The sequence below is a fragment of the Desmodus rotundus genome, chromosome X, assembly GCF_022682495.2.
Source record: "Desmodus rotundus isolate HL8 chromosome X, HLdesRot8A.1, whole genome shotgun sequence".
Classification (NCBI taxonomy): Eukaryota; Metazoa; Chordata; class Mammalia; order Chiroptera; family Phyllostomidae; genus Desmodus; species Desmodus rotundus.
Window position 1 is genome coordinate 72,705,265 of NC_071400.1, and position 16,162 is coordinate 72,721,426.

A 16,162-nucleotide genomic window follows, 5' to 3' on the forward strand; every position below is an offset into this window, starting at 1 on the left:
TTATAGGAAATGTAGAAGCCAAAGAACTTATAAGTATGACCCATGGACATGAACTACAGGGGGGGAATGTGGCAGGGAGGAGGTGTGCAGGGCAGAAGGGAATAAACGGGGGGAAATGGGACAACTGTAATAGCATAATCAATAAAATATATTAAAAAATAAAATAAAGTACTGCAAAAAAAGCTGTTGCTTATATAGCAACTTTTTTTCTAGTATAGAAAACTTGGAACATATGGATAGGAACAGAATGAAGTATAACTAGGAAAATAAAAATAACTACTGTTACCCTTTTGCTGTATTTCATTCTGGGTTTTTTTTCTGAGTTTGTATATTTTTTTTCAGTCATAATTTGGAATTACAGTGTCTGTGGTTTTGTATTCTGCTGTCTTGAATTCTATGTTCTGAGGATTTCTCTGTTTTTAAAATTCTTTAAAAGTAACTTTCATTTGGCCATGTAGTCCATTTATGGGTGTTCTATAATTTATGTAATCATTCTCTAACTATTAGATTTTTTCCATTTTGTATGATAAGTATCCTTATACATAAACATTTTTCTGTATTTCCTGTTTTTCCTTAAGGTAGATTTTTGTAAATGTAATTACTGAATCAAAGTGCGTGAGCATTTTTAAGGACCTTTGTTCTGTGTTACCAGATTGCTTTGTGGAAAAGTGTAACCATTTACATTCTTACCAACAAGTCATGCAAATGGATAAAGTCCAAGACAAGAAGTAATTAGAAACAGCAGAGTTCCAGAACAGAAAGATTCAAGATTTTTATCTTTATCCAAAGCAGCAGTCCGCAACCTTTTTGGCACCAGTGACCAGTTTCTTGGAAGACAATTTTTCCACAGACCAGGGGGAGGGTTTGGTGAGACAGGTACAAGTGAAGCTTCGCTAGCTTCCCGCTGCTCACCTGCTGTGCAGCCCAGTTCTGGTATGGGTCCACAGCCTGGGGGTTGAAGACCCCTGATCCAAAGCGAGGTTTATCAACCTCAGCACTATTTTTTTTTCAATTTTTAAATTATTTTATTGTTGTTCAATTACAGTTGTCTGCATTTTCTCCCCATCCCTCTACCCCACTCCAGCCAAACCCACCTCCCTCCCCTGCCTCCACCCTCCCCCTTGGTTTTGTCCATGTGTCCTTTATAGTAGTTCCTGAAAACCCTTCTCCCCATTGTCCCCTCCCCCCTCCCCTCTGGCTATTGTTAGATTGCTCTTAATTTCAATGTCTCTGTCAACCTCAGCACTATTGACATTTGGGGCTACAGAATTCTTTCCGGGGGAAGGGGACTGTCCTGGGCATTGTAGGATGTTTAATAGCATCACAGGCCTCTACCCACCAGATGACAGTAGCACAACCTGTTCCCGCACCACCACATTTGTGACAAACAAAAATGACTCCAGCCATTGTGAAATGTCCACCTGGGGGGCAAAATTGCCACTGTCTGAAAACTACTGATCCAAGACAACAAGGCACTACTTCCTACAATGTACCTAACATCATGGACACTAATATTTTGAAGCGTCTGCTCTCAGGGTTCTTTTCTTTCTCTGGAATATGTATGTAGGTGGTGTCTGCAGAGTACAATAGGCTAATCATTTCTTTAAGGCTGTGTAAGTGACTTTGTTACTACTCCGTACGAATCTTTCCCTGCTGATAGCTCTCAGGATTCCTTGCTTATAAGAGGAAAATTTAAAGGAAGTGACCACACTACCATTTGCTTTGCCCTGCAAAAATGATTTGCCCTAGTATTGAATATGGTATTTGGAAGTGTCAGTCAGTATACTTTACCCTTTGTCTTTGTCTTCTGAATAAAAAGGGCCCAACAGACTGAGAACAACTTGGTTCTCTTGACTTTGTACATGAAGGAAAGAAATAGAATGGATGGGGTTTCTGTTAAGTTTGAGCCTTAAAAATCCAAAGAGGCCTATTTTACACTGCAGAAGCTCCCAGCTGAAGGTGTTTGTCCCTCAGTTCTGCAGCTGGGTTTACCTTCCGTTCTTGATGGAATGCACCTATGTGAAAGGTTCACCTGTGTTATTTCTGTAATACTCCAAACATCATGGGGTCGTGGGACCCACATTCATCTGATGTGTAACTTGCTACACTGGGATCTTATCTAGTAGCTCAGTTACAGTTGATGAATTTCCTTAATTAGAGTAAGACAAGCCCCAATTTGCTTTGAAAAAAATGAAGAGCACACGTGACATTGTTAAAACAAATTCACTGAGAATACTCTGTCCTTAAAGATATGAAATTCCATTTAAGTCTGTCCTCCACTAAGGACACTAACCTTTGAAGTTCTGTTTGTTAGCCCATTGTTTTGAAATGCAAGATTTAAATTACAAAGGTCGGTCTGACATTGACCTTCTGTACTGGCTATTTGTTTTCTGTTTGTTCCCCTTAGGAGCAGTCTCACAGGTGCTGGACAGTCTGGAAGAAATTCACGCACTTACAGACTGCAGTGAAAAGGACTTAGATTTTCTACACAGTGTTTTCCAGGATCAGCATCTTCACACACTACTAGATGTAAGTCTTTCTTTTTATTAATTTTTCGGGGTAAATATTTAGCATATATCATTTTGCTTTACATTAATTTCTTGATGTCCATTGTAACAGTCCTTTTTCAGTTGCCTTAAGTCTGTGAGAAATGTGGGAAATCATCCATCACAGGTTCATAACTAAAATAAAGTTCTGTATCATATAAAGCACAATGCAATATAGGCTAACAAGTCATGGTGAAAAAATTGTATGTGTGTATATTTCTATTAGAAGAACCCATGGATATTAGCTGTGATTAGTTTTTATTGCTTTAAACATTGTTTTTAAAACATTGCACCTCAAGCAGAGAGAAAAGCAAATGAGATATTGTATAATGGACTATATCACACATTTCATATTTAATATGACCAATTTTCATAGATTCAGTTTCTTCTCCTTAACACAGAAGAGTATACTTCATTATTAAATATGACGGGCTCCATTAACAGCAGGTTGAGATACAAAGAAAATGAGAAGCGGACAGTTCACATGCGCCTTCATTTCAGTAACATTTTAGTAAAATGCCTTTCTTAGAGAACTTGCTTCACTTCAGCAGTGAAAACTTTCTTAGTACATGTTAGTGTACTAGTACGTATCAGGGTTTCATTTTTACAAGAAAAACCTTCCCTTAATGAGACAACAATATTTGCTTAGGGGTGCCTAGAACTTTTGGTGCCAACTCTGATCAATCCACCACATGAGGCAAACTCAACTAAAGCGAAGTGTTTTAGAATATATTCTACAGAACGTTGCTCTGGGAGATAGTAATGAGTGTTGCCATGAGGGGGGCAGATCTTAAATTTACTGACTAATTAAGTTTAGGAAATGCTACATTCTTTATTCCCTTTGTACAGATTTACAATGGATGTTAGTATATTAACACCTCTGAGATATCCTATAGCAAAGAAATGTGATTAATGTTTGGGGATTGACTGTGGGGGAGGGGCAGGGGAATGGGGCAGGGGAGAGCAACGGGGGCGGGGGGAGGCAGGACAAGTGTAACTGAAAAACAATTTAAAAAATAAAGAGCATAGTACAAAACTAAAAAAAGAGCATTTCTAAAACTAATTTAGACATAGAATTTTTATTCACAATCCTGTCAAATCGATGAGGACTGGTTTGGGGAAAGCTAGTCTAAGTGTTGCATTATGTTTTAACTTCATGGTAAATGTAATCATAGATATCTAACAGTGACTTCTCTCCATAAATGTGGTCAAATCAAATTAATTACCATATTTTAAAAATTAGTTTGGCTTTTTACTATTTTATTTCTTACTCACATCACAGCCTAAAACAAGTAGATTGGGAGGGCTCCTCTTCCACATAGTCATTTAGGGATCCAGGTTTCCTCCACTGTGTGGTTCTGCCCTCCCCCAGCACTTTGGAATCTCCCACGGTATCCTTTGCAACCAGCCAGCAGGTAAAAGAAAATGGAAAATTTTGCAGGGTCCAGGTTGGAAAGGTCTACATCACTCTTGCCCATATTTCATTGGGAAGTACTAGTTACATGCCTACCTAGCTGTAAGAAAGCTGAGAAACATAGTTTTAAAATGTGGTTAGTGAAACAAGCCAGACAGAGCAAGGCCAATATTGCATGGTATCACTCATATGTGGGATCTTTAAAAAAAATTGAACTCAGGGAAACAGAACAGAATGATGGTTGCCCCTGGCTGGGGGTGGGGGAAATGGAGAGAGGCTAGCTAAAGGGTACAGACTTTCAGTTATAAGATGAATAAGGTCTAAGGATCTAATGTATAACATGGTGACTATAGTTGATAACATTGTATTGTGTAATTGAAATTTGCTAAGAGAGCAGAACTTAAGTGTTCTCACAAAAAAAGATAAATGTGTGAGGTGATGGATGTGTTAATGAACTTGATTGTGGGAATCTTTTCACTATGTAGACATTTATCAAGTCACCATGTTGTGATCTTTAAATATGTTACAACCTTATTTGTCAATTATATCTCAATAAAGCTAAAAATGTGCTCAGGAAGATAAGGAAATGGTTCTTCTCTTTAGTGTAATTTATCTCAAGTGACGACATTTCGGATTAAGTCTATTTCAAGTAACTATTACTTTCCTTGGGCACCAAAATCCCTAAAATTCATTCTATTTTATGACTCACTCCCAGTACCACTCCTCCTCCACCACCTCCTCCTCCTCCTCTTCCTCCTTTTCCTCTTCCTGCACCGCCACCACCACCGTCATCATCGTGGTTGTCATTATTATGTGTGTTATTTAAATTATAGTTTGACCTCTATTCATTGGCTATTTAAACATGTTATTCTCTATCATTGCTTCATATGGTGCAAAAAGATTTCACAATTGTGAATTTCCCACAGAAGTCTTATCCTTTACTAGAACTAGTATGTGGGATATATGAAAGAAGCTGCAGCAGAGTGTGGAAATTTGGTTTATTTCAGTGTAGTCAGTGGTAAGGTCTTTACTGAGATTTACTGACCTTTATTTTTTTTAATATTTCATTTATTTATTTTTAGAGAGGGGGAAGGGAAGAAGAAAGAGAAGGAGAAAAACATCAATGTCTGGTTGCCTTTCTGGCGCCCCCTACTGGGGGCACAACTTGGCTCACAACCAAGGCATGTGCCCTGACTGGGAGTCAAAACAGCGACCCTTTGATTCACAGACCCATGCTCAATCCACTGAGCCACACCAGCCAGGGCAGATTTACTGACCTTTAGATCAAGGACTTTTTGTCAATTAAAGGCTCAGAGAAGCCAAAATCGGTTTTTGAAGTTGTACTTTTCTCACTAATATGACAAGGTATCTGAGCACTGCAAGCTTGAGACTTCAGGGGAAATGCAAGAACATTGCTAGTTTTTACAAGGAGGGGCAGAAGGTTAGGAACAGACTGAACTTTGGAGCTGAGCCAGGCCACTAGTTATTGCCCAATGCTAACTTCTCAGACCTTACTAAAAACATTTATTTTGGGTAACTGCTGCATTCTTAGATAGACATTCTTATAACTTCAGAAGAGACTCAGATTTTAGTAGGAAAAAACATGCTTAAACTTCTTTTGGGTGCTTATAAATTATAAACTTAAAGATGTGTCTATAGTATCAGCATCTGCCTTATCAATGCACCTCAATTTGAAAAGGAGCTGGTGGGCTAAAAATGACCTCTGCTCAGTAAAAACATGCCATGTCTGCAGAATTCAGCAGACAAGTGCTACACGTGAACCCCAGTCGCCTCCTGAAATGACCGACTCTAAGGCTGGCCCTCGGCAGAGCTGGGATGCATTTGGCTCTGATGATGCAAACTGAGCTGTCCTTCAATGAAAGCTTAATCATCATGAATGACATAGACCATCCTTAGAATATGCCCTCGTGGTCTTCATCCCATAAATACAGTTCACTAAGCTCTCATTTCAAAGCTAAGAGTCTACATTTCAATAATATAATCAATGAAGTATTCAACTGGTTGCCACATAAAAAAATCTAACCATTAAGCTGTTATTTAATACTTAAATGCTATGGTATGCCCCCCAAAAAGGAACATTGTATGACCAACTGTTGAGAAGAAGCTTTTCAAAGTTTGACCACTCATTATTCTTCCTTCTAATGCTCCATATCCCATACTTGGATTTGAATTGTTTTGTTTTACAAAATCAGCATTGGTTCCTTTTTAAGGATTCTAAGTAGTGACACCTAGTGGCATGGTTTTGTGGACTATGGATTGACTGTTACTTAATCCCACTGAACCAATTTATTAAATATCTTTACTATATTTAAATAATTCCTATTGATTCAGTAACACTCTAAATAGCTAAATTTGAGGCCATAACTTTTTAAATCCTCACCCAAGGATATGTTTACTGATTTTTAGAGAGAGGGAAAGGGGGAGAGAAACAGAGACAGAGAAACATTGATCGGTCTCCTGTACACACCTAGACCAGAGATCAGACCTGCAACCTAGGATGTGCCCTGACTAGGAATCAACCTTCAACCTTTTGGTGTACAGAACAATTCTCCAACCAATTGAGCCAGCGGCCATGGCAAAGCCATAAGTTTTAAGCTGGCAAGAAACAGAATTAATTTCCTACAGAAGATTAAAGATCATCAAGTATTTATTTTTTCTAGTCATATGTTTAAAACAGTAACAAGCTCAGAATTCAAAGAAACATTATTAGCATTTGTTTAGAGGAAACAAAACAACTGTCATGTTGAAAGAATTTACAGGAAAACAAAAGAAGAAATACTGTGGTTCCACTGAAAGGAGGAAATACTTTCTGATTTGAATTCTAGTAAAACACATCTAGTGTAATCTGTAGTTAGAAATAGGTTCAGGCCCTGGCTGGTGTAGCTCAGTGGATTGAGTGTGGGCTATGAACCAAAGGGTTGCCGGTTCAATTCCCAGTCAGGGCACATGCCTGGGTTACAGGCCTGGTCCCCAGTAGGGCCCATGTGAGAGGCAACCACACATTGCTGTTTCTCTCCCTCTTCCTCCCTCCCTATAAAATAAATAAATAAAATCTTAAAAAAAAAAAAAGAAAGAAATAGGTTCAGAATCTCTAAATATTTCCTACCCAACCAGTTCCTCCTGGCACATACATGCTGCCCCTCATTTTGTAGAAAAAAACAGAGGCTTGAGGAGGAGCTGAGCTTGGCCCAGCTTGTTCTGGTATGTCTACTTTCAGAAATTAAAAGCACTGGTGCAGAGATGGTCTGTATATGAAATATATAGATCAATTTTAGTGCAATACAATTTGGCATGTGTATTAGTTTGCTAAAACTGCCGTAACAAAGTATGATAAACTGGGTGGCTTAAAATAACAGAAATTATTCCCTCACATTCTGGAGGCTGAAAGTCCCAAGTCAAGATGCCAGCAGGGCTATGCTTCCTCCCAAGGCCCCAGGGGAAGAATCCTTTCTAGCCTCTTTCAGCTTCTGGAGTCGCCTACAATCCTCAGCATTCCTGGGCTTATAAGTGCATCACTCCAATCTCTGTCTCCATCTTCACATGGAGTTTTCCTCTGTATGCGTGCGACTCTTGTCTTCACATGGCCTTTTTAAAAGGATACCAGTCATTGGGTTTTGAGCCCACCTTAATTCAATATGACTTCATCTTAATTAATTACATCTCCAAAGACCCTGTTACCAGATAAGATCACATTCTGAGATTATGGGTAGACATGAACTTTGAGGGGACAGTATTTAGCCCAGTACAGCAAGGAAAACTGATTTTGCCTGGAATTGATTCTTCAAGTGTGAGTGCACATTGCACAAAGCTAATATAAAATAGTGATATGTTACCCTATCGTTCATTAATTAGGCTTTCTTGGGAATTGGTGTTAAAATATAGTTGTGTCTTTTAATGATATGTTGAATCAGTTTTGGGTTGTAACTTGTATGTGGTACATTGGGTGGTCAGATGATGGATGTTTTTTGGATAGACTGAAAAATCCATAGGTGGTTTGTTTGTTTGTTTTTTTTTACATAAAAAGCATTTTGCAAATGTTGTTTGGTGCTGATTCTCAGTCTTCTCGATTTCTTGTGGAAATGTTCCTATTACAGAATAAATGTTTATTTTCTAAGTCAACAATGTTATAAAACATTGTTAAATGACATTATCTCCCTGCCAAGCTCTGACAACTGAATTTTAAACATTCACCCACCATCTGTCATACCTCTGAACAGCTGTTAGCATTTATTACATACTGCTGATTTCATAGTAAATGTGATACCCTACCTACTTAAGGTTATTTTTGTGGGAAGTTCTAAAATTATGTTTTCTAAAAATATAATCTGTGATTAGATTAATAAAGCAAAAACTAACAGCAGTAGCAACTTAATTTAGCAGTTTTATATTAATTTATAAGTACATTTTTATAATAGATCAATATTTGTAAATATTGCATTAGAAATAAACTGGTGTCTGATATCGTCCCTATTTTGTATTACTGACATCTTTATTATAACTTTTTACTATTTAGGGAGTTAGAGAGTTTTTCTATCTGACCTGGAGTTAACACTGGAAAACTACAACTCTTGATTTACTATTTTGCTTTTTTGAGATGATTTTAAATTAGTAGTCATATTTGGGAACAGCATATTTTTAGAACTTGGAAATTTCCTAAAGAAACTTCTGCAGTAATTTCATGTTTTTGTGCAATTTGGGGTCTGAGAAATAACTTGATACACTGTTAAGTTTTGATGTTTAAATAGATTACCAGGCAGGAAATGCCAAAGCAAAGCTTCCCATGAATTTATAGTCCAGTCAGTTCTCACTTAAATGTCTGGACTGTCTGAGGAACTTCAAAGGCTGAGCTACTGGTACTTTCTTGGGGACCCATTTAGTCTTAAGAATAAGTTTCGGGGTGGGGTGGAGGGATGGGGAGAAAAGGCATACAACTGTAATTGAATAACAATAAAAATTAAAAAAATAAAAGAATAAGTTTCGGCAAATATGAAACCAGCTGGGTAATGGGCCAGTGGTGGGGCTCTTGTGCTACTTGCCTCCTGGGGCTGGAGACTGAAGTGCACTGCTGCTCACTTTGAGTGTTGGTGTCTCATTCCACCGTTACTAACTGGATGGGCAAAAACTCCCATATCTGTTTCCATCAATGTATCAAAGTATTAATGTCAATAGACAAGTACCACATAAAACAAAATTCCTGGAATAAAGAGCTAGAAATATCATGTCATGAAGATTTTCAAAGTAATATTTCTTCATTTTAAATGTAGATATCAATAGACTTAGTTCCCCAAAAGCTACTACTGTAAATGGTCACATGTTAAGAAACAATGTATAACTAGTACAAGCAGAAACAAAACAAGGACTGTCCACTCCTAACACTTCTGTTCAGCATTTAGGTTCTGACCAGTGTAGTAAGGCAAGAAAAAGAAATTCAAGCTTTGTCCACTGTGACTCAGTTGGTTGGGCAGCATCCCACAAAGCAAAAGGTCACTGGTGCGATTCTGGTCAAGTCATGTGCCTGGGTTGCAGTTTGGTTCCCGGACAGGGCATGTGAGGGAGGCAGCTGATTGATGTTTCTGTCTCGCATGGATGTTCCCCTGTCTTTCTCCTTTCATTCCCTTCTCCCTAAAAGTGAATAAATAATTTTTAAAACAAAAAAACTGAGGCATGCACATTACAAAAGAAGAAATAAAACTATCTTCTTGCAAAGGTATATTCTTGTATGTAGAAAATCCTAAGGAATCTACAAAATAATCTAGAATTAATAGTCAAGTTTAGCAAGATTACAGGATACAAGATCAATATACAAAAATTAACTACTTTTATAGATAAGCAATGAATTATGTGAAAATAAAAGTAAAAATGCTTAGTGGATTGCACAAAAAAAGTATAGGATGTGTACAGTAAAATCTATGAATGTTGGACATTTGATCAAGATGGCAGCATAGGTAGACATGGCTTGCCTCTTCACACAACGACATCAAAATTATAACTAAAATATAGAACAACCATCACTCAGCACTGCCAGAAATCGAGTTGAATGGAAGTCTGACAACTGTGGAATTAAAGAAACCACATCCATCCAGACTGGTAGAAGGGGCACAGACGTGGAACGGGCTGGTCCCACACCCACATGTGGTGGATAAAAATTTGGGAGGGATATCTCAGGAGCAAGGAGTCCCTGCCCCACACCAGGCCCCCCAGCCCAGGGTTCCAGTGCCAGGAAGATAAGTCCCCACAACTTCTGGCTGCAAAAACCAGCAGAGATTGAGTCGGTGGAAGAAACTTCTGGGGCCCCAAGCAGTTCCTCTTAAAGAACCCCCGCACAGACTCACCTACTCAGACTCACTCCCTCTGAGCTCCAGCACTTGGGTAGCAGCTTAAAAGGCACCAGCGGTATAAAGGGAGGAACTAAAGTACCTGCCGTTAAAGCGAGCAGAGGACATTGTCCCTTTTCTAAACCCTCCCGCAGAACCAGCAAGCTCTGGTGCCATATCTGAGACTCCATCAACCTGGCTAATACTGTTTGACCCACCTTGGAGATACCCAGAGACTCTGCCCCACCCAACTTACGGACCTACCCAAGCTGCTTTTCCATATGAATGGCTGGTCTTGGCTCATCCTTCACAACTTACTAAGTCCTCTCAAACAAGCAATAACTGGCCTCAGTGAGCCTCAGGCCCAGCATTAGCAGCAGCAGCAGCAGCCAGCCTAGATTCACAACTTGACTTCACCTGGGAATCTCCAAGCCCAACACAAGTAGCAGCCATCTCAGATTGCTTTATACCTCAGGCGGGGTGGCCCCAGGCAAAACACAGGTTGGGGTTTACCTTGGCCTGCACTACCTGGGAAACCCCAAGGTCCATGCACCCAATGGACAGCTGTAGACCACATTGGAGCACCGCCACCCTGCCCCTGCACAGCTCATCTTCCATGGAAGGTGAAGGTGGATGGTCAGTGGTCACAGCCAGTCCTTGCAACTGACTGGCCTGGGTAAATCCCTCCCATTGACCTGCCAACAGCACCCCAGTCTCAACTACAAGAGGAGGGTGTACTCAGCCCACATGAAGGGTACACCTTGAGTACCCACCGTGGGTGATAGGGGAGGCTGCACCTCTGGACCCTACAGAACACCTACTATATTAGGCCACACTACAAAGACAGGGAGTCAAAAAAGCTCTACCTAATGCATAGAAACAAACACAAGGAGGCTGCCAAAACGAGGAGACAAAGAAACATGGCCCAAATGAAAGAACAGATTAAAACTCCAGAAAAAGAACTAAACAAAATGGAGATAAGCAATCTATCAGAATCAAAAAATAATGAGGAGAGTGTAAGCAGCCTCTGAGACAACTTCAGGAGGTCCTAGAGTCACATCATAGGACTACCAGAAGGAGAAGAGAAAGAGCAAGAAATTGGAAATCTATTTGAAAAAATAATGAAAGAAAACTTCCCTAATTTGTAGAAGGAAATAGACATGCAAGTCCAGGAAGCACAGAGAGTCCCAAACAAGATGGATACGAAGAGGCCCACTCCAAGACACATCATAATTAAAATGCCAAAGGTTAAAGATAAAGAGAGAATCTTAAAAGCAGCAAAAGAAAAACAGATAATTACCTACAAAGGAGTTCCTATAAGACTGTCAGATGATTTCTCAAAAGAAACTTTGCAGGCTAAAAGAGATTCTAAGAAATATTCAAAGTCATGGAAAGCAAGGACCTACAGCCAAGATTGCTCTACCCAGCAAAGCTATCATTTAGAATCAAAAGGCAGGTAAAGAGCTTCCCAGACAAGAAAAAACTAAAGGACTTCATCATCTCCAAATCATATGAAGTGTTAAAGGGACTTATTTAAGAAAAAGAAGATCAAAACTATGAACAATATAATGTAAAAAAATAAATATCAAGAGTTAAATGTGGAAAACAAACTAAGAAAACAAGAACAGAGACAGAATCATGGATACAGAAAGCATTTTGATGGTTGCCAGACAGGAGGTGAATGTTGGTGAATGCATGAAGAGGTAGGGGATTAAGAAGTACAAATAGGTAGTTACAGAATAGCCATGGGTATGTAAAGTACAGTATAGAAAATGGAGTAGACAAAGAACCTATACATATGACCCATGGACATGAACAATGGTGTGGGGGTTGCCTGAGGGAGTAGGGGATGCTGGGTGGAAGGGGGGCATAGGAGGGAAAATTGGGACAACTGTAATAACATGATCAATACAATATAACTTTCAAAAATTTTATGAATGTTGCTGAAAGTAAAGATCTAAATAAATGGAGAGGGATATCATATTGTTGGATTGGGGGGCACAGTATTGTTAAAATAGTAGTTTTCCCCATATTGATCTACAGAGTCAATGCAATTCTTGTCAACATTCCTGAAGAGTTTGTTTTTGTAGAGGTTGACAAGCTCATCCTAAAATTTATATGAAAATAAGAAAAGAGTTTTGAAAAAAGATAGTTGGAGCATTGATTCCAAAGCTTACTGCAAGCTACAGTAATGAAAACAGTGTGGTATTGATGTAATGACAGACATATAGGTCAATGGGACAAAATAGAGTTCAGAAATAAACTGTCATATTTGTAGTCAACTGATTTTCAACAAAGGTGCCAAGGCATTTAAATAAGGAAGGAATAGTATGTTTTGGGTTTTTTTTTAACATGGTGCTGGAGCAATTGAATATCCATATGCAAAGAAATGAACTTAGTGCCTTACCTCACACCATACACAAAAATTTCCACAAGATGGATCAAAGATCCATTGTAGGTTTAAAACTGTGAAACTTAAAATATAGGAGTAAATCTTCATTACCTTAGGGTAGGAAAAGAGTTCTTAGATACAACACAAGGGAATTTGGGGGAATGTGTGAAATGTTCTAAAACTGGATTGAGATGATGGCTGTACATTTGTATGAATTTATCAGAAATCATCTAACTGTACACTTACTGTGGGTAAATGGTTTAATATATAAATGAAAATAAAACTTTTAAAAGTGAAAAATGAAAAGTATTATATTTTCTTTTTATTTAAAAACATATACTTTACCCCCTTTTTGTACTTTTTTAAGGTAAAGCACTGTTAGAAGTTTCTTCCACGTGCTCTGGGTTACAGTGTACTGTGGACCCCACGGTGTCATTTATAATCAATCCATGCTCCCACTGCAACATCAGTTTCCAGTGTCTCCTGGCATTGTCCCTGTGTCCTAACACCAATCCAGGATAGCCAAGCTGCTTGCCCCCTGCAGTGCCCACAAAGCTCACTGAAGAGGTCATCCCAGTAGATTTTTTTTTACAGATTTTATTTATTTTTAGAGAGAGGGGAAGGGAGGGGGAAAGAGAAGGAGAGAAGCATCAACGTGTGGTTGCCTCTCAATGCATCCCCAACTGGGGACCTGACCTGCAACCCAGGCATTGTGCCCTGACTGGGAATCAAACCGGCGATACAGGTTCACAGACCTGCACTCAATCTACTGAGCCACACCTGCCAGGGGTAATAGCATCATTGCATTGATTTCCCCATCTCGATATTTAGCTTTACGGCTAACGTTTTACTGTTAACTGGCATTAAAATGCTAAATTTGTTTTTCTCTCCTAAGAACTGTTTTTAGTAAATTACCAATGTGTAGTTGTACCTTGTGGAAGAAGCCCAAAATTGGCTTTTTTGTTTAAAAGCAGTATGAATTACATAATTTTATGTATTTTTTCAATAAGAGAGTATCTCCTGGTGGTATCTTCTCAGAATAAAATGTTTCAGTTTATTTTTTAGTTCTTTTATTCTTCATTCAAATACATATTTGTCATTTCCCAAAGTTCACAGGTTTTTGCAAATTTTTTGCCATGATATTAATTTTTTGTCTTTTTACTGTCATAAAATATAAATAACATAAAATGTACCCTTTAAATCATTTTTAACTGTGCAATTCAGTGGCATTAAGTAGATTCCTATTGTTGGGCAACCATCACATCTCTAAACTTTTTTCAGCTTCCCCAACTAAAACTTCATACCCATTAAACCACAACTCAGTATTTCCTTATCTCCCAGCCTCTGGAAGCCACCAATCTACTTCCTGTCTCAATGAATCTGACTACTGTAGGGACCTCCTAGTGTAAGTGGAATCATACTGTATTTGTTCTTTTGTGTCGGGCTTATTTCACCTAGCGTAATGTGCTCAAAGTTCATCCATGTTATAACATGTATCAGAATTTCCTTCCTCTTAAAGGCTGAAAAATATGTCATTGTATGTATATACCACATTTTGTTTATCCATTTATCCAATATCAATGTTTTATGGTAGACAATTATATAATAGGGAAAAAACTAAGTCTCAAAATAAAGCTATCTGGTGGTAGGGAATTTAGCCTTAGCTCTAGCTGGGCTCCAAATGAGCTCCCACATTATACATCTTTGTAAAAGGAATGTATGACTTTCACTAAAAGTATAATAACAGGAGTCCCTCTACTTCACAAGTGGCAAACACAAGGCCCGTGGGCCGAATCTGGCCCTCCGCTTTGTTTTATCCAGCCTGGCACCTTGTTTCTACCCCACGGCAGCGCCAAGCTCTCACCTAACTATTAAGGAGTAGTTACATTTATACAGTCCTAAAATTACATTCGGCCCTTTGAAGGCAACCGTGAGGCTAATGTGGCCCCAGTGAAAATGAGTTTGACACCCCTGCTCTACTTTCCTGATTTGTTTAGATGAATTAATTCTTAAAACAAGGATTGGAATTTACTCTAAAATACCAAGAATAATGAATCAGCTTGTCCCCAGTACCGGTATTTCCCATTGAGTGTCATTCTCTTTTATGACATCACAGTAAACTTTACCAGAAGGCAAAGGAATGTTCAAAAAGCCTTGAAAGTGCAACAAGCACTGATTCTTCTTCATGCCATTCTCAAGGAAAGGAGGGATTCCCCCCTCCCGCCGAATGGAATGTAATATGCTCAGTTGAAGAACATTCAATGGGCTTGGCTTGCAACATTCACAATCCAGGAACATAGCTGCTCCTTCTCTTTGTGGCCCTTCAAACATTATCTCATAAAACCACTTCTGTCAGACTGTCTTTGTTTTGTTCTCTTTTAACTTTTCCACAACAGAAAATCTTTTTTGCTACAGCTACTTGTACAAATGCTTGGTGTTCTAAAGGGCATATCTTAAGTCAAGAATTACTATATTGCATAAGTAATTAAAGTACTATGTGACACACCTAATATAAATGTTTTCTTTTAAAGCAGGAAATTACTAATAGGATATTCACTTAGTGTAAATATCATTTAACTATTATTGTATATGCTTCAATATGTACAGCTCATTAGGAAATGAGGTTTTAACCCTTTTAAACAATATATTTAAGTGTTTTTTAATAGGAAAGAAATTTATGTCATAGTGAAGTTTCTCACAGTTGGGCAAACTCTTAAATCTGGTATTTCAAAGTGCCCTATTTCAGATGGTTTAATTAAAAGGAAAATACAGGCTTGTTTTCCCTCATGCTTTCTTTTACTTGCTCAAGAATAGGGATTATGAGTTGTTTCTTACAGGACTTGATCTTAGAGTTATTTGCCAGCTAAAAACTTACCAGAGAACAGTCAAGTTAGGTCATCTGTGGCCAGTGCTTGAGTTTCTCAGAAAGAGCTGCACACTGGCCAGAAATCTGCCACAGTGGCTTACACTGTTAGTCCACTAAAAAGAGAGTCATTTTAGATTGAACTAGAAAGTCAAGCAAGTCTTAATTTCTTGGAATCAAAAATAAATCCTTGTAAGTGCAATGTTCTGATGGGATTGAAACAAAAGCAAGTCTGTATAGACAAATAAAACCTAAGCCAAACAAGAGCACCCTTAGGGGTACTTTCAGTGTCAGGATCCAAAGTGTTTCAGGAAATCTTCAATTGACCCAGATATACTGATTTTTCAATTTCCTATTTGCTATTAGAAGAAAACTCATAATGGATTTAGTTAAGCCAGCTGGGCCCCTTTTTACAAAGACTTCAAGTAAGGCTGTTTACTCCATCATGATTTTCTAAAACTTGATTTAAGCTAGCACTTCATTGCTATACTCTTCTGTTAAAGCTTTCCTGGGACATCTAACTCAAGGGCTTCCAGCATCATTCTTATTGTCCACCAAACACAATATACAGGACATCAGATATTCATTTCTAATTAAAGTTGCCCAGTATAA

The 16,162-nt window shown here is 38.5% G+C and overlaps 1 protein-coding gene across 10 annotated transcripts in view; it reads left to right on the forward strand.

Annotated features, from left to right (window-relative positions):
• Nucleotides 1-16,162, forward strand: part of CASK (calcium/calmodulin dependent serine protein kinase) — a 439,221-nt gene that overhangs the window by 335,218 nt on the left and 87,841 nt on the right. For all 10 annotated transcript variants that reach the window (XM_053917273.2, XM_045187586.3, XM_053917276.2 and 7 more), the window contains one exon: nt 2,408-2,529. In XM_053917273.2, coding sequence (XP_053773248.1) covers nt 2,408-2,529 — 122 coding nt within the window. The remainder of the gene's footprint in view (nt 1-2,407; nt 2,530-16,162) is intronic.